Here is a 24255-nt window from a genome sequence, read left to right as displayed (position 1 = left end):
GAAAAGTCCCAGTGAGTGAAGCTAGATAGATGAGAAGTCCTGGAGAGTGAAACCAAGTAAAAAATCCTAGTGAGTGAAACTAGGCAGATGAGAAGTTTTAGTGAGTAAAGCCAGATAGTTTGAAAATTTATTGAGTGAAAGCAGGTGAAAAGCTCTAGTGAGTGAAACTAGGCAGTGAGAAAGTCCTAGTGAGTGACGCCAGACAGAGAAAAGTCTAAGTGAGTCAAAGGTTTGATCGAATACTTGGCACAAGAAAAAAAGTGCAAATTGGTCAAAGGATTGACCGAACACTTGGTGAAGAAGTCCCAGCAAGTCAAGGATGACCAGATGTTAGGCAAGGAGGAGTCCCAACATGTCATGGTTGACTGGATGTTGGGTAAACGAACCCTAGACTTAAGTTTAAAAGTTAGGGTTTGGTAATCGATTATGTTAATCGATTACCATAGGTTAAGTGATTAAGACAATCGCTTAAAGCCCATTTCTACGAGTACACGGAGAGGTCTGTAATTAATTAGGTTAATCGATTACGGTAATCGATTAAGCTAGGATTTCACGAATGCATAAAGGCTTTGATAAGCAATTAAGCTATTGACTTAATCGTTTATGGTCGATGATCGCACGAACAGAGAGTCTTCTAATCGATTAGAAAGGCGTAATCGACTAGGGTAGTCAATTAAGGTTGAAAATATAACCGTTATGCAGGTAGAAAAGGAGTTCGCATGCACTGTTCACCGCATCTCTTCTCTTCCACTCTCTTCACCGAGCACAGATCTACGCACCAGTTCTTGGAAGCTTCTTGGATACAAGTGTTGCTGCACTAAGGTTCAAGAGATGTCTACAAGCAAGAAGAGAGCAAGCTAGGGTTTCTTTATTGTAAATCTTGTAAGTTTTTATTTGTATAAGCTTGTATCTTTCTCTTCTTGTATCTACTGTGTGTGTGTGAGTTTATACAAGACTTCTCCGCCTCTGGAGTGTTTATGAGAAGGAGTGTTTTATAGTAGATGTGTGAGTGAGGGTCGGATCTTTGGATTAGTCACCTCTTCTTGAGGTGGACACTAAGTAAATCTTTGGCATTAGCATTTGCTTGAGTGTTTTCTGTTGCAACAACTCATCGAAGCGAATAGAGCTTATCACCCCTCCTTTAGCTCTCGAAGTGACTCAACACGTCTTACTGATAATATAGTTTTTGATATTCCTACTGAGAGTAATGCTCGCTATTCTCCATCTAATGACCCATCTTTGTTGGATTCTAGTTTGTATCGAACTATTGTTGGAAGCTTAGTTTATCTCATTGTAACTCGTCCAGATATTGCACATACTGTTCATGTGGTTAATCAGTTTGTCACAGTACCAACTACAATTCATTGAGATGTTATTCTTCGTCTTCGGGGTACTCAATTTCAAAGTATTTTATTTCCTTTTACTTCATTTCTGGAGTTGTGTGCATACTTTGATGATAATTGGGTTGAAGATCCTATGGATCATAAATCTACCATTAGCTTTTGTATTTTTTTTGTGATTCCCTCATTTCTTGGAAGAGTAAAGAAACAAAATGTTATTTTTAAATCTTCCATAGAAGCTAAGTATTATGTCATGACCTCAATTACTTGTGAGATAGTTTGATTACATTGGTTGTTTACGGATATGTGTATATCTCTTCATCAACTTACTCCGTTATATTGTGATAATTAGTGTGTATTCAAAATGCGCTTAATTCAATTTTTTATGAGCAGACGATATTTAAATTGATTGTCACATTACTTGTCATCATCTTCAACTTGACACCATCACGTTACCATTCATTCCTTTTAATTTACAAATTATTAATATGTTTATCAAACTACATTCTACTTCACGCTTTCGTTTCTTATCTAATAAACTCTTAATACTTATAGTTATAGTATCATGCGTTTGAGAGAGGATCTTAATTTATATTATTATTATTATTATTAGATTTTTCTATTGATTAGTTATTAAGGATAGATTTTTTATATTTGTATTTAATCTAACGATGTAAACACGTTCATTGTGTAACTTTTTATTAACACGTGTAACTTTTTTTTTTTTTTTTTTTTTTTTTATGTTTTATGTTCATAATAAAATAAATCCTATTTTTTTCTCAATTTGATTTCTATAGTGTTAACATTGACAGGAAGCTACTTCGCCGGACCATTAACAATAAAAGGAAAGCTCGACAGTGAGTATTTAAAGTATATAATATCAATAAGCTAAGCTAGCCACACAATCATTTGACCAACTTAACTATGATTTTTGCAACTACCTCTACTTAGCTATTCCAGCAACCGCCACTCAGATATAGGTGGATAGAGGTACGAAGAGACTAGAAAAAAAATAATATTTTAAAAAATAAGTACATGAGTTAATAATTTTACAAATAGACTAGGAGATTTATTAAAATCTTTAAAAAAACTTATTATTGTCCACAGCATCCAACTTATTATTAGTGATATAGACTCCATGCTTTGGATCGAGCAAATCTGACCAAAGTTCATCTGTTGTGCTTGCTGCAGAAGATTGTTTGTAACAGATTGAATTTGTGAATTGCCACTTCACATAACTTGATTGAGTTATTTTTGTAGAATTATACTCGCAATAATACCAATGTGCTAATTGTAAAACATAACAACGAAAATGTACACACACTTTGTCTTCTCTCAATGTTATTGTTAAAATTATTTCATCATTCTTAAACTCATTTTGGTGATTTGCAAATGCCATAACATTATTTCGTGCATTAAATTAAATGGTTTGAAATGTAGATAAACGCCCAATCACACATTAAATGGTCACACACAATTTGTTTGACCCGAGCCGCGCGAAGACTTTCCTTGTCATCAAAAGGCTGGTACAGTCCGACCAAACCGAGCCGGTTCCTATCGGTCGGTCTATTTTTCCCACCGAGTTCCCTAGGCGGCAGGCTCTCAAATTTGAACTCCCGAATTTACCCTCCTTTTGTTGTGAAATAGACACATTTGCCACTGGTTTTTATGATTAGTAAATTAATAAGCGAGAAGCTTCTCGACGCTTCTATGAAACAGTGTGTGTTTTTCGCTTCACGTGATAAACGACTGGTGCGATACTGCAACAACTAAATTAAAACAAAAGGAGATATTTAAATGTACGAGGGTAAATTAGTCAATCGAGTGGCCAGTCGGTGGGCCTGTGAACGAACCGCTCCGCCATCCCTTTCTCCATCGCACGTCACAGCTAGAAATTAGCTGGACCCAACGGCCCATGTTACGACGTACCAAAACTACCCTTGGTTATGTCTGAATTAACTAATCTACCTTGCCGTCTCGATACGGAGTTACGTCGACGTGAAGGGTATTTTCGTCTTCCTGCAGCTGCGCCGCTCATCGTATTAAAGTGACTTGAGATTAGTGCTAATTTTAGAGAAATCGTTGCCGTGGAACGAAATAAAAAACTTAAACACACTCTTTTTTAATTTTTAATTATTTCTTTTATTTTAAAAAAAATCTGGTTTAAGTTACTTTAATGGGTGGAGTTCTCATGATCAAAGCATGGCGAAGGGAGGTCGATTTATGGAGATGAGAGGAAGTGGTACATTAAATTGTTTGATTAATGGAGGAAAAGTATAGAAATCAAGGACGATCGAGATAGGGAGGGAGGGTGGCGCACCGGGGAGATGGGGAGGACGCCGTCGTCGGGCGGCGGAAACAACCGGAAGTCTAGGCACAGGCGGATCGCCGACATCCTTGCCGAGGATGAGGAGTCCAGCGATGAGTCCGTCGTCCAGGGGTGTGGAGGCGACCGTTACAGTGGCGGCGGAGGAATGCTGCCGGTTTTCCTCAACGACCAGAGCGATCTGGTGGAGGTGATGCTGGAGCTCGACGAGGAGTCGATGGTGGTGCGGAGCGTCACCCCGACATCGGCCGCCGCCATGGAGACCCCGTTTGCGGCACGGGAGTCGTCTGGGAGCTTGAGCCAGTGCTCGTCGACGGCGTCGCGGATACGGCGCAAGTTTTCCTGGTTGCTGTCGCCCACGCCGCGTCGGACCCTGGCCGAGATGCTGGCGGCGGAGGAGGCGGCGTCGGCGGCTGGGTCGAGTCCTCTCCCGCCGCCCGCAGCGGCCATTTCGTCGCGCGAATCGCGGCGGATCCGGGCGCGGCTGGAGCGGACGCGATCCGGAGCCCAGAGGGCGCTGAAGGGGCTACGATTCATCAGCCGAACGACTGTGGGGGCCGCGGCGGGGGATGCTGGAGAGCTCTGGCGACGGGTTGAGGCCCGGTTCGCTGCTCTCGCCGAGGATGGCTTACTTTCCCGGGAGGACTTCGGCGAATGCATTGGTCATTTTCTATCTCAAACACGCTATTATTTGAGTCGGAATTGGGTTAACGCCTGGTGAAATTCATCCAAGCACCAGAGAGGTTTCATTTCTTAGATTTCGTCACTAAACAGGAATGGTGGATTCGAAGGAGTTCGCTGTGGGCATCTTCGACGCCTTGGCGAGGCGGCGGAGACAGAACTTGGAGCGGGTCACCAAAGAAGAACTCCACGATTTCTGGCTCCAAATCTCAGATCAAAGCTTCGACGCTCGCCTCCAAATATTCTTCGACATGTATGTATCCTGTAACAACTTAAGACTTGTGACCATAATAAAATCTCAATTTTCTTTTTCTCTTAAGAATTGATTGTTTGTAGGTTATTCCTCTTCTGTAATTTGTTCTGTTTGTGTTGGTACTAGACTTTGTTCATCATCTTTAATTTGTTCTGTTTGTGATAGGGCCGATACCAATGTGGATGGGAGGATAACAAGACAGGAGGTCCAAGAGGTGAGCTAATTGCAGCTTCTTCAATATCATTGTTCGGATGTGATTTCAAAGAAAACTCTTTGTGTTCGATTGCAGTTGATAATTCTGAGCGCTTCAGCTAACAAGCTCGCGAAGCTCAAAGAGCAGGCAGAGGAGTACGCGGCGCTCATTATGGAAGAACTGGATCCTGAAAACCTTGGCTACATCGAGGTGAACGTCACACGCCATAATTTTGTTTTCTAATTATTGGTCGATCGATTGGGAGACGAAGGCCCTTTTAATCCCGGTTGGCTGCAGCTATGGCAGCTGGAGGCTCTGCTGCTACAACGGGACACCTACATGAACTACAGCCGGCCTCTGAGCTCTGCGAGTGCCGCTGCGTGGAGCCAAAACATCACTGCCGGAGGTGCAAGTGGGCCGAAACAGCAGCATCAGCGGCGGCGGCGTCCCCGGTTCAGCATTCGCCGGGCTGCGGATAGGCTACAGATGGCGGCGAGGGAGAACTGGCAGCGGGCGTGGGTGGTGGCGGTGTGGATGATCACCATGGCAGCCCTGTTCGCCTGGAAGTTTGCTCAATACCGGCACCGGTCGGCGTTCAGGGTGATGGGCTACTGCCTCCCCGTCGCCAAGGGTGCCGCCGAGACGCTCAAGCTCAACATGGCTCTCGTCCTGTTCCCTGTCTGCCGGAACACCCTCACCTGGCTCCGCTCAACCCGCGCTCGTCTCTTCGTCCCCTTCGACGACAACATCACCTTCCACAAGGTAGGCAAATCCCACGCTTTGACGTACTTTTTCTGGCAGACATACGTTCACTTCAACGATTCGATTCCTCGAAAGCTTTCATTAATGGTCTTCTTCCCTCTTTTTCTTTTCTCTTCATGAGCTGTCAGAATATCGCAAAGCTCCAACCTTTTTACGATTTAATTTTACCTAAACGCTCCCGCTACATTATGCTGCCACCTATCACGGTGGCCAGCATTTGATTGTGCCTGCGTACCGGCGGCGCCGTCGCCTCCTGTACCAGGGGTCCACGCCTGGCATGCGACGGGTTGAGGTCCCCGCTCGCAGCAGCTGTACTTTGGAAGTCACTGCGGACCTCGTGGCGATGGTGGGACACCCGTGGCTACCCACCGAAGCTCTTGTTCTCTTCCCTATGTTAATTGTAACATGGATTTCTTGTCCTTAGTGATTTGCCTCACCGGAGCACGATTGATCATCATTTTATTACTTAATTTCAGATGATTGCAACCGCCATTGTGATCGGGATTCTGCTACACGCGGGGAATCACTTGGCGTGCGACTTCCCACGGCTGACTAACGCGTCGCCGGCACACTACCAATTGGTGGAAAGGTACTTTGGACGGGTCAGGCCGACGTACGGGAGCTTGGTGGTGGGGGTGGAGGGGTTGACGGGGATTGCAATGGTGGTGCTGATGTCCGTCTCCTTCACTCTTGCGACGCATCGCTTCCGGAAGAACGGCGTTCGCCTCCCCTTCCCTCTCAATCGCCTCACCGGCTTCAACGCCTTTTGGTACTCACACCACCTCCTCGCCCTCGTCTACCTTCTCCTCCTCCTCCACGGCTACTTCGTTTACCTCATCCACAGGTGGTACCAGCGAACGGTATGTGGTTATTTCACGAATTCCTCGCTATCTTTTTCTTTTACCTTGCAATCTAGAACAAAATTGGAAATTTGGACATTGGATTTTTTATTTTTTTTGCATGGATTAAGTGGATAACATACTTAAGAAATTCGCTTAACGAAGATTTACAACGTACACTTTCGTTTCAATGGGAGAAAAAAAATAGACACTTGACTTTCTTCTCGTTCAAAATCTGGGACCATCAATAATACCAGCTGGAGTAGCTGACAGGTTTGTCCCCAGGGCGTAGTACAGATGGGGAGTGCATGATTTTGTGACTGAAAGGTCCAAGGGTCGATCCCCGGGGTGTCACTGCCTGGGGTTAACGTCTCCGCTATGCACTTTCTACCTGTGTACCTGCATTTACCTCCCTCCATATCCGTGGGACCGGCTCTAGGGGGGTCGCTGATGTGACGGTTCCACATTTTTGGAGTAGCTGACAGGTTTGACATAGGAGTTATGAATTTGGTACCGTCCACTTCTTTTTTTCTCCCGATTCCTACTTTTCGCCACATGTATGACCATTACACTTCTAGTTTCTTTCATCAAATTAAATTGATGGTTGACTGTAGAGTACCCTGCGCAAGAGTTTGAAACAGCTGGGGCAATAAATATGTATTTATTAGTGTTGACCTCACCCAAGGCTTGCGCAACACTTCACATGAAAGGATATGTGTTGTTTTGCCTTATTAAATTCCAAAGTTAGGTAGAAACTTCACCTTGCAATTATTGAGGTGGCCCTTAGGAGAGGCCACTGTATCATTTCATATCTTAATTACTAAGAAGTTCTGGCTGCCTCATTAGTGAGCATGTTGTAGTCATACCCCTAGGAGCATTGTCAGTGCAAACATGTGGAAAATGGGTTGGATTAAACTACTAGAAATTGTGGCATCATTTTAACAGAAGTAAATAAAGTTTGCTATCCATTTTAGTACACTTGTTAATTTGTCGTTTGCCATCTTTTTTTCTGGTCCTTTTTTGAAAAATACCTATTAATTCTATCTTTTAGGAATCTGTTCAAGCTTAATTTAATCATTTCTCTATTAGATTGTTCTCTAAGCATTGGTATGACTGTCACCTTGTATTTCTTGTCTGTTTGTATTTCATGTTGCCCCTCATTTGGTGAGTCATGTTTGTCAGCTTAATTACTCAAAAAAAGCTCCAATGAAATTATTCCTTCTGACTTCTGAACCACTAATGAATCAAACTTTCTTGTTTCTTTTGGTCAATAAAGCGAATGGAATATGTATGGGTCTAGTTTTTTTATAAACTTGTTTCATGAAATCTGTCAAAATCAATCAATAGGGGTAAGTGCGGTTAGTCAACTCGTCGATAAGTGAATGACTTGAGCCGGCTGGATGTTAGTATGATGACATAGATTGTGTCACTTGAGAATTCTTGAGACAACTCTTCCTATTGTTGAAGCATTCTTTTTTGGAAGAATTGTCAAACCCCTTAGGATGGTCATCACCAATGATTTACTTTTAGCTATTGAAATAAGCCTTCGAGTTAGGTAGACGAATCACTATTGTCACTCCTTTGGATGATGACAATCCTTTTCAGGTAGGCATATCAAATTTTTTAGGTCGAGGTATTAAACACCTTCTCTCTTTAAGATAGGTGCTTATGATTTATTGAAAACCATGATATTACTTTTGACTTAAAATAGGACCCAGATTTTGAATTCTTGCAAACTTTCGAAATCTTGGAACTCTTTAGAGAGTAGAGAAGGAGAAGAGCTCAAGAGGAGAAATTGCTACTTGAGTCAAGAGTGATTCAAGAGTAGTGAGAATTTACTTATAATGAAGAGGTAGCATAAGGAGCAAAAAGATATGACTTTCGATTCAAATTAGGAACAGTCCAAATTTTGAATCCTTGCAAATTTTTGAATCATTTGAACTCGAGAGTAGAGAAGGAGAAGAACTCAAGAGGAGAAATTGCCAATTGAGTCAAGAGTGATTTGATCAAGAATAGTGCGATCTTATTTATAATGGAGATATAACCACATGGGATGAAAACACACATTAATAAGGTAAGAGTTCACTTTACTATTCAAATATTAACGCACCGAATAGTGCCAACTGCCTTTGACTCCATTTGGCACTATTGTTGTGGCGCCGGAAGAGCGAAGTCATTAGAAGAATAGATCTCCTTATTTGATTTTTGATTTTAACCAAATGATCGAAATTCATTGAGTTAGGAGCTTTTAATTTTGATTAAAACAATAAAAAATATTTACTTAGGACATCATGAGTGGAGTTTCTAATTTAAGACAATCAAAATCATTCATTGAGAAGTTCCTTGATTTGAGACCGAGTTGGGTTTTCTAATTGGAAACCCATTATGCCATGACAATTGAGTTTAATTGAGGGTTGTTAGTCAAGAGTTTAGTAATCAAAATTAAGTCCAATAAATAGGGTGTTATTGCTTTCTTTGATCTCGGCCATCTTGCCGATAGGTTAGCCCATCTTGATTTTGGTCCATTCAATTTTGTGCATTTTTAGAATTTACTTGACTTTTAGTCCCATATGAATTAAGTATGCATCATGTTCATTGACCACGCTTGTGTAAAAGCTCATGGCTTCCTCTGATCAAGTCAAATTAAATCAACGAATCTCATAATTTTCTTTACCATTCGAATAGTTTTGAACATTAATTTCTCATTTATTTGAGAAATTAGTTTATGACAATCTACTTATGAAATAGTTCATACATATCCCTATTTAACTAATTGATTATGAAACTAATTGCAAGATTTTTGAAAGTAGTGTTTTTGCCAAAATATGTTCACTTTTATGTTAATTCTTCTGTCAATTCATGGTCCTATGTACATCTATTTTATTTGAAATTGAATTTTGACTTATGGACATTCTTAATAATGGAACATTTAAGAATCTACGTAAAAGGGCAGTTCGGTGCATGAAGCTTCTTAATAATAGAACATTTTGACTTTCCCGCATTACAAGAGGATGTTTTCTCCGACTCGAACCCGTGATCTTTAGGTCATACGGCAACATCTTTACCATTGTGCTAAGGATCCCCTTCATTTAAGAATCAACATCCTGACACAATTTTCTTCCATCAAGTTTAATTGGTATAACTTGGATATCTTTTGGATATTATATGTTTTTCCCGTATGGTTCTTTGCAATGGGGAATCCGTTAGTGGTGTGCCTGTCACATGTTGGGGTTTGTCTATTTTCTTTTCTTTAAGAAGGCCTACCACAAGCCAAGGCTTGCAATTAGGGATAAAGTCACTACGCTCTTGTTTTATTGTTTGTCAAATATAACTGAGCTTGTTGAACCATTTGGACAGTAGCACCTCAACGAAACTGTGCTTGGATTTAATATAGATCTCTAATTTTTAAAACATTACCTCAACTAGAATACAGTTGTGGAAAACAATTTAAAAGTTAAACCATTTTCTCATATGTTCAGTCTACTGTAAGCCCTCAATTAATCTTTGTAAGCTTTTTGTCTTCCATTTATTAAAAAAAAGTATGTTTTTTCAGCTAATGTAATTGCAATTTATATCGATTAAAGTACCACTGTGCTAATTATGTGGCCCTCTGCGCAGAATTCCTTGCTTCAAGAACACATAGTTATTGTACTTGTAAAGGCCATCAAATTAATTAGTTAATCTAACTATCTAAGTGAATTAAACAGACATGGATGTACATCTGTGTTCCATTGCTGCTCTATGTGGGGGAGCGAAATCTAAGAGCTTTCCGGTCCCAAGCTTACTCCGTCAAGATCTTAAAGGTAAATGCTTCTTCCATCTGTGTTCCTGAAATTTTTTGGCTAAGGACAATATGCTCATATTATCCTTCAACTTTCCCAATTTTTTATTTTTCAGTAAAGAATAATGAACTATTTCAATTAATGTGATGAACTGATGCCACATTATTATCTATAATCAAAATCAATGCAGGTCTCATTACTACCTGGTAACGTGTTAACGGTGACAATGTCCAAACCACATGGATTTCGCTATCGAAGTGGACAATACATATTTCTGCAGTGCCCTGCCATCTCCCCATTTGAATGGTTCATACCGAAGCTCATTCTCCATACCCAACTATTGGAGTTCATCCCCCATTGGAATGCTAAAAACTAGCATTTTTTTCATGATGACAGGCATCCATTCTCTATTACATCGGCCCCTGGTGATGACTACCTCAGCGTTCACATTCGAACCAGTGGAGACTGGACCCAGGAGCTCAAACGCATATTTGTGGAGAAGTACTTCACGCCACACTTGGTAGGAAAAGCTACGTTTGATGGGTTAGGTTTGCTGGGACAGAAAAGGTGATCAAGCTAACTAAGTTACAGCAAAAGACATTTCTAAAGCTACTCACAAGGGAATAAGAACTAACCTGTAATTCAACTATCGTGCAGCTTGCCACGATTGTTTGTCGATGGACCTTATGGTGCCCCAGCACAAGATTTCAGAAATTACGATGTTCTACTTTTGGTTGGACTTGGCATAGGAGCCACACCTTTTATCAGCATTCTCAGGGACCTACTCAACAACATAAAGTTAGCTGATGAACTAATGGTAAAATTTTGTCTACATGATTTACAAGATGCAATTTATGGTTCTTTGACCTTATCGAATAGTCTCTTACCTGAATCTGGTTTTGTTTTTTGTCCTTTCTGTAATTTTTTTTAGGATCTGGCAATGGAAACTAGCAGGTCAGACGTTAGCAGTACTAGCTACAGCCTTTCCACATCCAGTAGCAGCAACAGGAAGAGATCCTACAGAACTAGCAGTGCTCACTTCTACTGGGTCACTAGAGAGGCAGGATCCTTTGAATGGTTTAAGGGAGTGATGAATGATGTAGCTGACATGGACAAAAAGGTTTCTTCATAGAAGATAATTTAATTGAATATTTAAGGTGGGAAGAAATAAAGAAAATTCCAAATAGCTTAATCAAACTCCTTTCTTTTTGGGACAGGGTGTTATAGAGATGCACAATTACTTGACGAGTGTTTATGAGGAGCGAGATGCGAGGACTACTCTCCTCTCAATGGTACAGGCTCTAAATCATGCAAAGCATGGAGTTGATATTGTCTCGGGCACCCGAGTAAGCTTTGATCACAACTTTTCCAAGATAATTAAACGAATCATGTTGCATAATGTGCCGTCCTCAATTGTGTTAGAATCAAATGCCTTAGCATTAGTTGCCGATGTTATTAATTTCTCAGGTGAGAACTCACTTTGCAAGGCCAAATTGGAAAGAAGTCTTCACTAAGCTAGCTTCGAAGCATCCGGATGCCACAGTTGGTAATTACTTCACATACAAACCCTTTCCCTGCTCCATAACCCCAAGATTATGAATTTATTCTCATCAATTTTGAAATCACTACCTTGTTATAACTAAGCTCGCATTTAAATCAGTATTGTTAACTATGCAAATACTTGGGACAGGTGTATTCTATTGTGGAGCACCAACCCTAGCAAAAGAACTGAGGAATTTGTCACTTGAGATGAGCCACAGGACTTCTACACGCTTCCACTTCCACAAAGAGCACTTCTAATGGGGGATACAAGATATAGATTTTGATATAAAATTTATAGAATCAAAATAATTGTACTTATTTATTAATGTATATAATTTGCATAATTCACAAGCAAAATAATCAGAGGAGAGCACAAGCTAAGGAAAATAAGATGGAATTCATGGTTATTGTTCTATAATTACAAAGGTGTACAGTCCTTAAATTTATTAATGAGCAAAAATAATATAATTTTTCATTTCGTAACTTTTTGTTTTTCTCATATAACGCCTTTGAGATGGTAAACATTTATTAAGATATGTAGAGGTCTTTGTTAGAATGTTTAGATGTTAATTTTGAAGTTAATGAATTTGACAAGATCACAGTGTTTATGTTATCATTTTTGTGTTCTTTTAGGTGATATGTTCTAAGCATTATGATTTGTTTGAATTTAAAAATACAGATGATGCCAGCCTTCAGATTCATCCAAAGTTGACGAGGGCAGCAAGTCCATCTATCTATTGAAGACACTCATTTTTCTTTGACGTTCAGATCTATTAACCATTAATTTATCCTTCTTAATGATTGACCAGGAGCAATCTATTTTCCCTAATTCTGGTTGCAATTGAGAGCAACGTAAATCCTCTTGCTTATCCATTAGCATTGTTTAATGATTGGCCAGGAGCAATCTATTTTCCCTAATTGTGGTTGCAGTTGAGAGCAAGGTAAATCCTCTTGCTTATCCATTGACATTGTTTTCACTACCATTACAAATCTTTGTGATGTAAATTTTCTATGATTAGTCTGACATTGTATTATGGTAGGGTTGTTAGTGATGACAATTGAAAGAGCAGTTCTAACCAAATGTAAATTCTAATATTCTAGATGCTTGGGCATTCTATAAATTTCTTTACTATTGTTTTGTTTGGATGTTGTAAATGTCAAGTCATTTACATTGGTATACCCAGTTAAAGAGAGTTCATATGTGTTTTAGAGCCATTGGTTGTTTTATCCATTGGCATTGATTTGGCTACCATTTCAAATCTTTGTGATGTAAATTTTCTACAAATAGTTTGACATTGCATTGTGGTAGGGTTGTTAGTGATGACGATTGGAAGAGGAGTTTTGACCAAGGGCTAATTCTAATATTCTAGATGCTAGGTCATTCTATAAGTTCCTTTATCATTGTTTTGTTTGGATGTTGTAAAAGTCAAGTCATTTATATTGGTTTGGTTGTATCTTTCTATACCTAATTAAAGAGAGTTCATAGGCGTTTTATGACCATTATTAATATTGTAGAGGTTAGTATATGACATGAGTTTTTTTTCTATTTGTTTAATTATATTGTTATGTAAATTTTAATTATGTGAATCTAATATTGATGATCTAAGATAATTGTGATTTTTTTTTTCAAAAATAAGATATATTGCAAAATTTGAGTCTAATCTTATTGCATACTTGCTTTTATATTAATTATTCTTTGTGATGACAAAGTGATTAACAAAATAAATTTTTAAAAGAACTAGTACTAGATAGTCTATATAATAATAGAGTTATTACTTATGCTAATTGAGCCACGGTTTTTTATTCCAAAAGACCTCGAGTACATTCATTTTTTTTATGAAAATTTGAAGGGTAATAATTAAAAGAGCATTCCTTATTTTTTAAATATTAAGTGTACATTTTATTTTTAAAAATATCAAAAAAAAATCTCATCCAAATTGAACTTGTGTAAAGCAGGTATAAATTTCGATAGATATGAATTAAGATTTTTAGGTATTGTTTTTAATTTTTTATAGTTTGAAATATTTAGATGGATTCAACACGAGGATTGTTCTTAATCTAGGAATTGTACTCGGGTCAAGGACTAAGTTAGGTCATGTCATAAGCTACCCTATTTACACATCTAATAATGATCCTACTATTTAATCCGTTTAAACTCAAAAATAATTTTTAAAATAGATCTCTTATAAATCTAATGGTACCTAAAATAATTACATGATGTTTTTTTAAAAAAATAAAACAATACATTAATTGCAGATATTTTAATCAACGTAATTGGAAGTTTGTGGCCTGCGACGTGGATTTAAAGAAATTTTATTGGAGAGCTAACCCTTTTTAATAATTCATAAATAAATAAATAATTCATAAATAAATAAATAAATAATTCATAAATAAATAAATAAAAGACTTGAAAAAGTCGTCGCCCTGCAAATTATTGGTCTCTCTTTTCTCCTCCAAGCTATTGTTAGCCAGATCCATACCAAACAACTTCTGCATCCTTAATTCATCCAGAGCTATGGAAGGAGCTTTGGCAGCTGCTGCATCTCGCTTCATGGTCCAGAAGGTGGCAGATCTCCTCCAACTCGACCAGAAACTCAAGGCAATGACTGGTATCAAAAGGAAGATGGAGAAGCTCAAGGAGTTGTCCACGATCATTGACAAGGTGATCCAAGATATCGACTCCCGCCCTTCTATCGATGATGCTGTGAAGGACTTGCTGGAGAAGCTCAAATACTTGGCCTACGATCTCGAGGATGTCGTGGATTACTATGATATAAAAGTCTTCCAAAAGCAGAGATCAAAAACTTTTTTAAGGCCGGTGAGTGATTTCTTCTCTTCTGATAATCAAGTTGTGTTTAAGAGCAGGGTAGGTGGCATGATAAAAACTATAACAGAAAGTCTGGATTCTATTTTGCTGCAAAAGTCCATTCTTCAAAATTTATCACAAAGCAGTATCCGTATGTCGGAACAAAGAGAGACCCACTCCCGCAATAGCTTTGTTGTTATAGGGAGAGAACCAGAGAAGAATATGATTGTCAACATGTTAACAAAGGATGATGATGATGATGATGAAAGCAACCATGGCACAGTGAAGGTCATTGCCATCGTTGGGATGGGTGGCCTAGGGAAGACTACACTTGCTCAGATTGTTTACAATGATGCGAGGGTGCAAGACCATTTTGCCAGTTTGAGAATGTGGAAAGTTGTCGGAGCTGAATTTGATCCTGCAAAGATAATGAAGTCTGTTTTACAACTGGCTGCTCATAAATCAGTCGAGATCTCAGAAATAGATTTAGTGAGGCAGAAACTGGAAAAAGCATTATCTGGGAAGAGATTTCTGCTTGTGCTGGATGATGTATGGAATGAAGATCCATTTGAGTGGGGTAAACTGAAAGCAGCTTTAACATGTGGTGCGAGTGGAAGCAAAATTTTGGTGACAACCCGTAGCCAACAGGTGTCTAAAATTATGGGCTCATCCAATACCACCCACCAATTACAACAGTTGTCCGAAGATGATTGTTTGTCCTTATTTCAACAATTTGCATTTGGAGATCAAGCAGTGGATCAAAAGTTGATGGAGATTAGTAAACAGATTATTGAGAAATGTGGCGGTGTGCCCTTGGCTGCCATATCTCTTGGTAGCATGCTCCGTGGCACTCGAGATAAGACTTATTGGTCGTCGGTATTAAAGAGTGAAATATGGCAGCTTCGAGATGAACAGAAAGTGTTAGCTGTACTAAAGTGGAGCTATGACACTCTCCCTCTACAGTCAAAGAAGTGTTTTGCATTTGGCTCCTTATTCCCGAAAGACTATACGATGCAAAAGGATGAATTGATAAAGCTGTGGATTTCAAATGGTTTTGTACGTTCAGAAAGAAATTTTGATGCTGAAACAGTGGGCAACCGCATCTTTGATGATCTTGTGCTGAGATCATTCTTTCTCTTGGCCCCTTTTGAAGATGATCCTCATGTAACACACTGCACGATGCATGATTTGATGCATGACCTATCACGATCAGTATCTGCAAATGTATATTGGAATGTAGAAGACTCGGTGGAAGATATAGGAAACAGAACATATCATTTGCACCTCTGCTCGACACATGTATCAAAAATTACTCAGGCCTTAGGCAAGAAGCCGTTGTACTTGCGTACCCTTATATTAAGCAGTTGTGGGTTATTTCTGAATGCCAATCCACTTGAAATTGTTTTCTCAGAACTGAAATTCTTGCGGGTGTTAGATTTAAGTGACAATGACATCAGGGAGGTGCCAACATCAATAGGAAATCTGATACATTTGAGGTACCTCAACTTATCTACCAATAAAATTGAAGTTCTACCCGACTCCATGACCCTTCTCCCCAATTTACAGTATCTTAATCTCAGTTTCAATTACAAACTTCGAGAGCTACCAAAAGATTTGGGGAATATGCAAAGCCTTCGGGATCTTACTTGCAGGCGTCGTGGTTTCGTAGGTAGTTTTTTCCGAAGTGGTTTAGGATTGACACACATGCCCTGTGGGTTGTCACGACTAATTAATCTACATAGTTTACCTGTCTTTGTTGCTGGAGACAGAACTGGTGCATGCTCAATTTTAGAACTTGAGGATTTGAAGCTTCATGGAGAAATAGAAGTTATATTTTCTAAAGATTTTAAGAATTATTCTTGCGGTGGTAGAAAAATCTTTAAGAATAAAGATCTTAATGAAGTATACATAGAGTTTAATCGTTCAGAGAGTAATGACAAGGACATGTTGGATGATCTTGGTCCAAACACGAGCTTAAATAAGTTAACCATATTCCACTATGGGAGCCGACAATTTCCAACATGGTTGATGGAGTTACAATTGCCAAATTTGGTTGAAGTTCGCCTTGTAAACTGTCGTGTTTGTGAGCATATTCCTCCGTTTGGAAATCTACAGTTTCTTAAGAAGCTCGACTTACACTCTATGTATGGCATCACACAGATGGGTGCTGAGTTCCATGGGTACGGAGGCTTTCCTTCCCTTCAAGAACTCCGCTTGACTTGGATGGATAATTTAGATCAATGGTCAGAGGCTCATGGTGTCGGTGCGTTGTTCCCTGTACTGCAGCGGGTGAAGATTATCCATTGTCCGAAATTGAAAAGTATGCCGATGCTTCCTACAATCCAACACCTTGAGATATCATACTGCTGTGGGAGTATACTCTCATGTATCGGAAGGCTAACTTCTCTTTCGTTTCTCAAAGCGGCGGAGATAAATGACATGACATCTTTTCCAAGTGGCTGCATCAGAAACCTCATATCCTTGACAGAATTAAAAATTATAGAATGCAGACAACTCCAATCTCTTCCTGGGGATGAAATGCAGCACCTAGAAATGCTACGTTCATTGACCATTGAAAAGTGTGATAATTTGGCATCCTTCCCGTCGGAAGTGGGGCGTCTTAGTTCTCTTTGTTTTCTACGGCTCTCAGAATCTACAAGTATAATATTTCAGCCAGAAGAACTCGTACAAATCTTGAATTCAGTACCTAAGTTCCAAATACAGATTTGTAGCAACAAAGTCAATTTACGCGGGCAACTGCAATATTTACACACGCTCAAAGAATTGTCTCTACGTGGCCAACATTATCTATTTACTAAGTACAGGATTGGGTACGAAATCGCAAAATTAAGTATTTGTTGTTGTGATGAATTGGAGTCGTTGATGACAACAGAACCAACAAGCAGTGTGCTAGAAAAACTATACATAGATGGAATTTCCAATCTAATGACCTTGCCTGGCTGGCTACAATATCTCAGTTCTCTTTGTTTTCTACGGCTCTCAGGTTGTCCAAGTATAGTCTTGCAGCCAGAAGAACTCGTACAAATCTTGAATTCAGTACCTAAGTTCCAAATACAAATTTGTGGCAACAAAGTCAATTTACATGGACGACTGCAACACTTGCACACGCTCAGAGGATTGTTTCTAATGGGTGCACATTATGGATCATCTTTCTATGAGTACCGTGAACGGTATGAAAATCCAAAATTAAGTATTTGTTGTTGTGATGAATTGGAGTCGTTGATGACAGCAGAAGCAACAAGCAGTGTGTTAGAAGAACTATCCATACATGGAATTTCCAATCTCACGACCTTGCCAGACTGGCTACGACATCTCAAGTCTCTTCGTGTTCTATCGCTCCAGAACTGCTCAGAATTAGGACTTTTGCCAAGAGGTTTGAAGAATCTACCTATGTTGGAAACTTTCAGGGTTTCCAACTGCCCACAATTGAAAAGAAGATGCGAAAGGGAGATCGGCGAAGATTGGCCCATCATCTCGCATCTGCCATCTGTTCATATTTCATAGGCTCCTCAGATTCAGGTGGGCATAGTTCAAAAGGTATAACAAAGAAAACTATGTTAGTTGAATAAAATAGATTATGAGTTCATATCGCCGATATAATATATGAGATAATTATATATATTTTAATTGGTTGCATTTTCCTTTTTTTTTTTTAATTGAAAACGATAGTGTTCAAACTTGTCCACAAAATAATAACCTTAATCCAGAGCAAATGTAGTCTCGGGAAAATGGCAATAAATATATATATATATTACTTGATATTGACATTGAGAATTGGCAGTTATGTTACCCTACACATTTATAGGCAATTATTTTTTTTTTTAAAAAAATCATTTCCTTTAGCTTAAATACTAACCCTAAATCCTACCAAATATATATATATATTTTTAAAAAAAATTAACACTTGAAGCTCACTGATTGCCATGAGGGTACAAGATTATATATATAAACAAATTATTTATGTCTTAATTAAATATATAAGAATGAAGGTATCATATGCTTTGTTTGCAGCAATGTCTTATAAGCAACACAAATGTATTTGTAATTCAAATGTGATAATATTTATTGGAAAACTTTTATAATAATTGGTGCGATGATATGGGATAAACATCAATTCAATTATATGTATAATGTTGTTATCGTCCTTTTTAATAATATTGAATTGTTTTCTTTTAATCTCTCTTGATTGCAGGATGCAAGTCTAGGGAGGTGACTGAATATGAGATCATATATAGTTACTATTTAAATTAGGTGCATCTATGGTACCTTATAATGAAATTGTTCGTATACACGTGATTTATTATATGTCATACTACTACTTATTTTATTATTGGATACATTATGATTTTTTCTCTTTTTAAGGAGCTAGTGTTACTATGTTGTGTGTAAAATTTTGTTGCTTTAAGATGTATAATTATGTAATAAATAAACTTGATATTGAGTGACAGTTGTAATATAAGTTTACCTTCAATTTTTTTGTTATTGAGATTCTTGATTATACATCATCATGTACTTCGAAAAGTGAAAAGAAATATATTTTTTATTTCATTAAAATCTTCGAAAAGAAAACTTATTGGTAGTTGGATGGACACATAAATCGAGATAGGAGGGTTAATACACTTTAAAATTGTTTGTATAATTGTTATATTTTCTTTTTTTTATATGTTTATTATTATCCAACGGAAATACTTAAAAAGTTTATATTGTATGCTAAGTTTAAAAGAACTGCCTATATCAATTAGTCATTTTTAAACTCTATTTTAACTAGCTTTAAGAATCAAAACAAAACTAAAATTTAAGCTAATTAATTATAATGGATGATTATATATATTTTTAAAACCAATAATATTAGATTTTCATTAAAAACTTAAATCTTTTGTTTACATTTGAAATTAAAATAAATTTAAATATAAGATAAATAACTAATATCAACAACTAACATAATTTTTTTACTTAAAATCTTGATTATAACCATTTGTATTTAATTGCAGTTAAACGTTTTGAACTAAACATACTACAATAAATACCAAACATAACGTCTGATGTGGATATATCAATGGGGCCTAAAGGGAATTACGAAGAAGAGAGGAGGGCATTTTGGTCATTTCACATGTTGAAAGTTTTGGTTTGTAGAAGAGCATTGTTCATCAACAAGAAGGGGGGCTTCGGGTTTTTCTAGCGTCGCCGCCGGGTTTTTGGTTGGGTTCTTCCACTGCCGCTCGAGACGCACACTCGGTCCTCCCTCGCCAGCCCACTACCATTGATCAAGCATGCTGCCGACCGTCGACCAGTCCATCGCACATATCGCACCCTCCTCTCCTCTTCTTGCATATGCACGCCTCCTCTCATGCATGAGGTTGTCGCCACGCCTCCGCCTGCCGACACCGGCTGCCATCGCCGGGCCTCCGCCGCCAACACCGACTCCCTCTCTGTACGCTGGTAGCACGGACTCTGCCTCCCTCCCTCTATCTCTGAGTTTATTAGCACCTTGATGTTGGAAATTAAACTTGATTTTTAGATAAAAGTTGTTGATAAAATTTTATGGATATAGAATGGTGAGGTGACAAGTCTTGACTAGAGATAGGATAGAGATAGAACTTGATGAATTGATAATTTTGATAAGAGTTCGTGGAGATAGAATTAAAAAAAAAATCATGATTATCTCATATTAGTGCTTATCCAATAAGCCTATAAATATGTACTTCTTTTTCATGAATGAACAAGTTGAGTTTTCTATTTTCTTCTACTCCTTTTCCACATATAGTTATTTCTCCTCTTCCACATTTTTTCCTTCTATAATTCTTTTTTCTTCTCCCATAATTTCTGTTTCCAACAAAGTGGTATCAGAGCTATGACTAATGAAGGTATGATTCCCTTCCAAGTTTTAGTACTCAAAGCGAGTAATTATAACAATTGGAGTATCAAGATGAAGGTGCTTCTTGGAGCTCATGATGTTTGGGAAGTTATAGAAAAAGGCTACGTTGAGCCTCGTGACGACTCGACGTTATCTTCAACTGAAAAAGACAGTCTGAGAAATTTAAGAAAGAGAGACAAGAAGACTCTCTTCCTCATTTATCAATCTTTGGATGAGGATGGTTTTGAGAAGATTTCAAGTGCTACTTCAGCCAAGCAAGCATGGGAAAAGCTCCAAGTCTTATATCAAGGAGAAGAAAAGGTAAAAAAGGTACGACTTCAGACATTAAGAAGTCAATTTGATGCTCTTCGTATGAAAGAAGGTGAGTTAGTATCAGATTATTTTTCTAGAGTCTCTACCATTTCCAATCAACTAAAGAGAAATGTTGAGAAACTAGAAAAATAATCTGAAGTCGTACATTTTTTACCTTTTCTTCTCCTTGATATGAGACTTGGAGCTTTTCCCATGCTTGCTTGGCTGAAGTAGCACTTGAAATCTTCTCAAAATCATCCTCATCTAAATCTTGATAAATGAGGAAGAAAAGGTAAAAAAGGTACGCCTTCAAACATTAAGAAGTCAATTTGATGCTCTTCGTATGAAAGAAGGTGAGTTAGTATCAGATTATTTTTCTAGAGTCTCTACCATTTCCAATCAACTAAAGAGAAATGGTGAGAAATTAGAAGAAGTAACTATTATTGAGAAAATTCTTCGATCATTGGATTCAAAATTTGATAGCATTACAACCATCATCGAAGAGACCAAGGATCTACAAGTCATGACGATTGAGCAACTCCTGGGTTCATTACAAGCCCATGAAGAAAACAAGAAGATAAATGAAGAAATTACTCAACAACTCCTAAAGACGACTCTTCAACCGACAAAGAAAGATGAAAGCTTCAGTAACAATAGAAATCAACATGGAAGAGGTCGTGGATATGGACGAAGTCGTCCTAATGAGCAAGGATGGGTCTCCAACAACAACAATGAAAGAGGAGAACATTCAACAAGAGGACGTGGAAGAGGGTATACAAACTCGAGGTACGATAAATCTCAAGTTAAGTGCTACAATTGTGACAAATTTGGACATTATGCAAAAGAATGTAGATCGCCCAAGAATAAAGTATATGAAAGAGTAAATTATATGGAAGAAAGGAAAGAAGAAGATGACACCCTACTGCTAGCGTATAAAGATAATGAAAGAGAAGAAGATACAATTTGGTATCTCGACACTGGTGCAAGCAATCATATGTGTGGGAAAAGAAACATGTTCGTAGAGCTTGATGAATCAGTTGGTGGTAATGTATCCTTTGGAGATGAATCAAAGATTGAGGTAAAAGGCAAAGGTAACATTCTCATCCGTTTGAAGAATGGAAAACATGAATTTATCTCAAATGTTTTCTTGTACCAAATATGAAGAGCAACATCCTAAGCTTATGATAACTTTTGGCAAAAGGGTATGATATTCATCTAAAAGATGGTATGCTCATCTTGAAAGATCATATTAGTTGCTTAATTGCTAAGGTGCCTATGTCAAAAAATAGAATGTTCTTACTTAATATTCAAAATGATGTCGTCAACTGTCTCAAAGCTTGTTACAAAGACATCACTTGGCTATAGCATCTTCGATTTGGACATCTGAATTTCGGAGGACTAGAACTGCTTTCAAAGAAGGAGATGGTGAGAGAACTACCTTACATCAAACATCCTGATCAAGTATGTGAAACATGTCTACGTGGGAAGCAATTTAGAAGAAGTTTTCCAAAGGAGTCAAGTTCAAGAGCTCAAAAGCCTCTTGAACTTATACATACAGATGTTTGCGGTCCGATAAAGCCAAGTTCACTTGGTAAGAGTAATTATTTCATTCTTTTCATAGATGATTTTTCTCGAAAAACTTGGGTATACTTCTTGAAGCAAAAATCGGAGGCCTTCGACATATTCAAGAAATTTAAAGCTACCATAGAAAAGGAGAGTGGTCTCGAGGTCAAAGCTATGCGTTCTGATCGAGGAGGAGAATTTACCTCAAAGGAGTTTCAAGAATTTTGTGAAGCCAACGGAATACGACGACCCTTGACAGTTCCAAGATCCCCTCAACAAAATGGAGTGACAGAAAGAAAGAATCGAACCATCCTTGACATGACAAGGAGCATTCTCAAAAGCAAGAGGCTACCAAAGGAACTTTGGGCAGAAGCGGTTGCATGTGCAGTATACTTATCCAACTGATCACCAACTAGGAGTGTGTGGGGCAAGACACCACAAGAAGTGTGGAGCGGAAGGAAACCTGGAATTTCTCATCTAAGAGTTTTTGGGAGTATAGCACACGTTCATGTGCCTAATGAAGCAAGAAGCAAACTGGATGATAAAAGTAAGAAATTTATTTTTATTGGCTATGATACTAACTCAAAAGGGTATAAGTTATACAATCCAGATACTGGGAAGACAATCATCAGCCGAGATGTCATATTTAATGAAGAAGAAGAATGAAATTGAGAATCTCAAAATAAAGATTACAACTTCTTCCCATACTTTGAAGAAGAAAATGTGGAGCAACTAAGGGTAGAGCAAACAAGAGAGGAGCCTACTACTCCACTAGTAACACCAACATCAAGTACTCAAGAGAATTTATTTGCATCAACTTTAAGTGAAAAAGTACCACGCTTTAGAAGTTTACGGGAAATTTATGAGGTAACTGAAAATCAAGATAATCTTACTCTATTTTGTCTCTTTGCGGATTGCGAGCCTATTGATTTCCAAGAAGCTATAAAAAGCAAAAGGTGGAAAGATGCAATGGATGAAGAAATCAAGGAGATAGAGAAGAATGACACATGGGAGTTAACGACACTTCCTAAAGGACATAAGGCGATTGGTGTGAAGTGGATGTACAAAATAAAGAAGAATGCCAAAGGAGAAGTTGAAAGATATAAAGCAAGATTGGTGGCAAAAGGTTACAGTCAAAGATCTGACATTGATTATGATGAGGTATTCGCTCCCGTTGCTCGATTAGAAACTATCAGACTAATCATTACTTTAGCAGCTTAAAATAAGTGGAAAATACATCAAATGGATGTAAAATCTATTTTTTTTAAATGGAGTTCTTGAAGAAGAAGTCTATATTCAGCAACCATTAGGTTATGAAGTTAAAGGACAAGTAGACAGAGTTCTAAAATTGAAGAAGGCTCTCTACGGGCTAAAGCAAGCACCAAGGGCATGGAATAGCCAAATAGACAAGCACCTGCAAGAGAAAGACTTCATCAAATGTCCTTATGAACATGCATTATACATTCAGAGTAAGGATAAAGATGTTTTGATTGTATGCTTATATGTCGATGACTTGATCTTCACAGGAAGCAATCCAAGTATGTTTGGAGAATTTAAAGAAGCGATGACTAAAGAGTTTGAAATGACTGATATTGGGCTCGTGACATACTATCTGGGCATTGAAGTGAACCAAAGGGAAGATGGAAGCTTCATCTCACAAGCAGGTTATGCAAGAGAGATATTAAAGAAGTTCAGGATGGATAACAGTAAGCCTATAAATACCCCAGTAGAATGTGGAGTCAAGCTATCAAAGCATGATGAAGAAGAAAAAGTTGATCCAACATTTTTTAAGAGTTTGGTTGAAAGTTTACGATACTTGACATGCACAAGGCCTGATATTCTTTATGCTGTTGGACTTGTTAGTCGCTACATGGAAGATCCAACTACTACCCACCTTAAGATCGCTAAGAGAATTTTGCGCTATATCAAAGGTACGATAGATTTTGGATTACTTTATTCAACATCTAATCACTTCAAACTT

General features: G+C 38.2%; 2 protein-coding genes across 3 annotated transcripts; both read left to right on the top strand.

The window, feature by feature from the left end:
* The first annotated feature begins 3541 nt into the window (after positions 1–3541).
* On the top strand, positions 3542–12193 carry LOC121989540 (respiratory burst oxidase homolog protein E-like). The gene is made up of 14 exons (XM_042543642.1): positions 3542–4328; positions 4441–4600; positions 4766–4814; positions 4890–5003; positions 5091–5555; positions 6032–6415; positions 10102–10197; positions 10367–10482; positions 10573–10743; positions 10834–10993; positions 11108–11296; positions 11394–11522; positions 11644–11722; positions 11867–12193. The coding sequence occupies exons 1-14, from the start codon at positions 3668–3670 to the stop codon at positions 11974–11976; spliced, it is 2883 nt and encodes a 960-aa protein (XP_042399576.1). The 5' UTR covers positions 3542–3667; the 3' UTR covers positions 11977–12193.
* A 1965-nt stretch (positions 12194–14158) lies between these two features.
* On the top strand, positions 14159–18992 carry LOC121989539 (putative disease resistance protein RGA3). Of its 2 annotated transcripts, none has more exons than XM_042543641.1 (2): positions 14159–18064; positions 18738–18992. In XM_042543641.1, the coding sequence occupies exon 1, from the start codon at positions 14234–14236 to the stop codon at positions 18047–18049; it is 3816 nt and encodes a 1271-aa protein (XP_042399575.1). In that variant the 5' UTR covers positions 14159–14233; the 3' UTR covers positions 18050–18064; positions 18738–18992. The 2 variants fall into 2 exon arrangements, with proteins under 2 accessions (XP_042399575.1, XP_042399573.1); XM_042543639.1 differs by having other exon boundaries at positions 14159–18082.
* Positions 18993–24255: the final 5263 nt, after the last annotated feature.

This window comes from Zingiber officinale, chromosome 6B (assembly GCF_018446385.1).
Source record: "Zingiber officinale cultivar Zhangliang chromosome 6B, Zo_v1.1, whole genome shotgun sequence".
In the NCBI taxonomy this organism is placed as follows: Eukaryota; Viridiplantae; Streptophyta; class Magnoliopsida; order Zingiberales; family Zingiberaceae; genus Zingiber; species Zingiber officinale.
This window is presented reverse-complemented; position numbering and strand designations above follow the sequence as displayed.

Bases quoted from the DNA above. Each gene is read 5' to 3' on its own strand.
- LOC121989540 (XM_042543642.1), top strand. From the start codon at position 3,668: ATGGGGAGGACGCCGTCGTCGGGCGGCGGAAACAACCGGAAGTCTAGG. The intron at 5,004-5,090 runs GTGAACGTCACA...GGTTGGCTGCAG, and splicing joins AAAACCTTGGCTACATCGAG to CTATGGCAGCTGGAGGCTCT. The intron at 10,198-10,366 runs GTAAATGCTTCT...AAATCAATGCAG, and splicing joins ACTCCGTCAAGATCTTAAAG to GTCTCATTACTACCTGGTAA.
- LOC121989539 (XM_042543641.1), top strand. From the start codon at position 14,234: ATGGAAGGAGCTTTGGCAGCTGCTGCATCTCGCTTCATGGTCCAGAAG.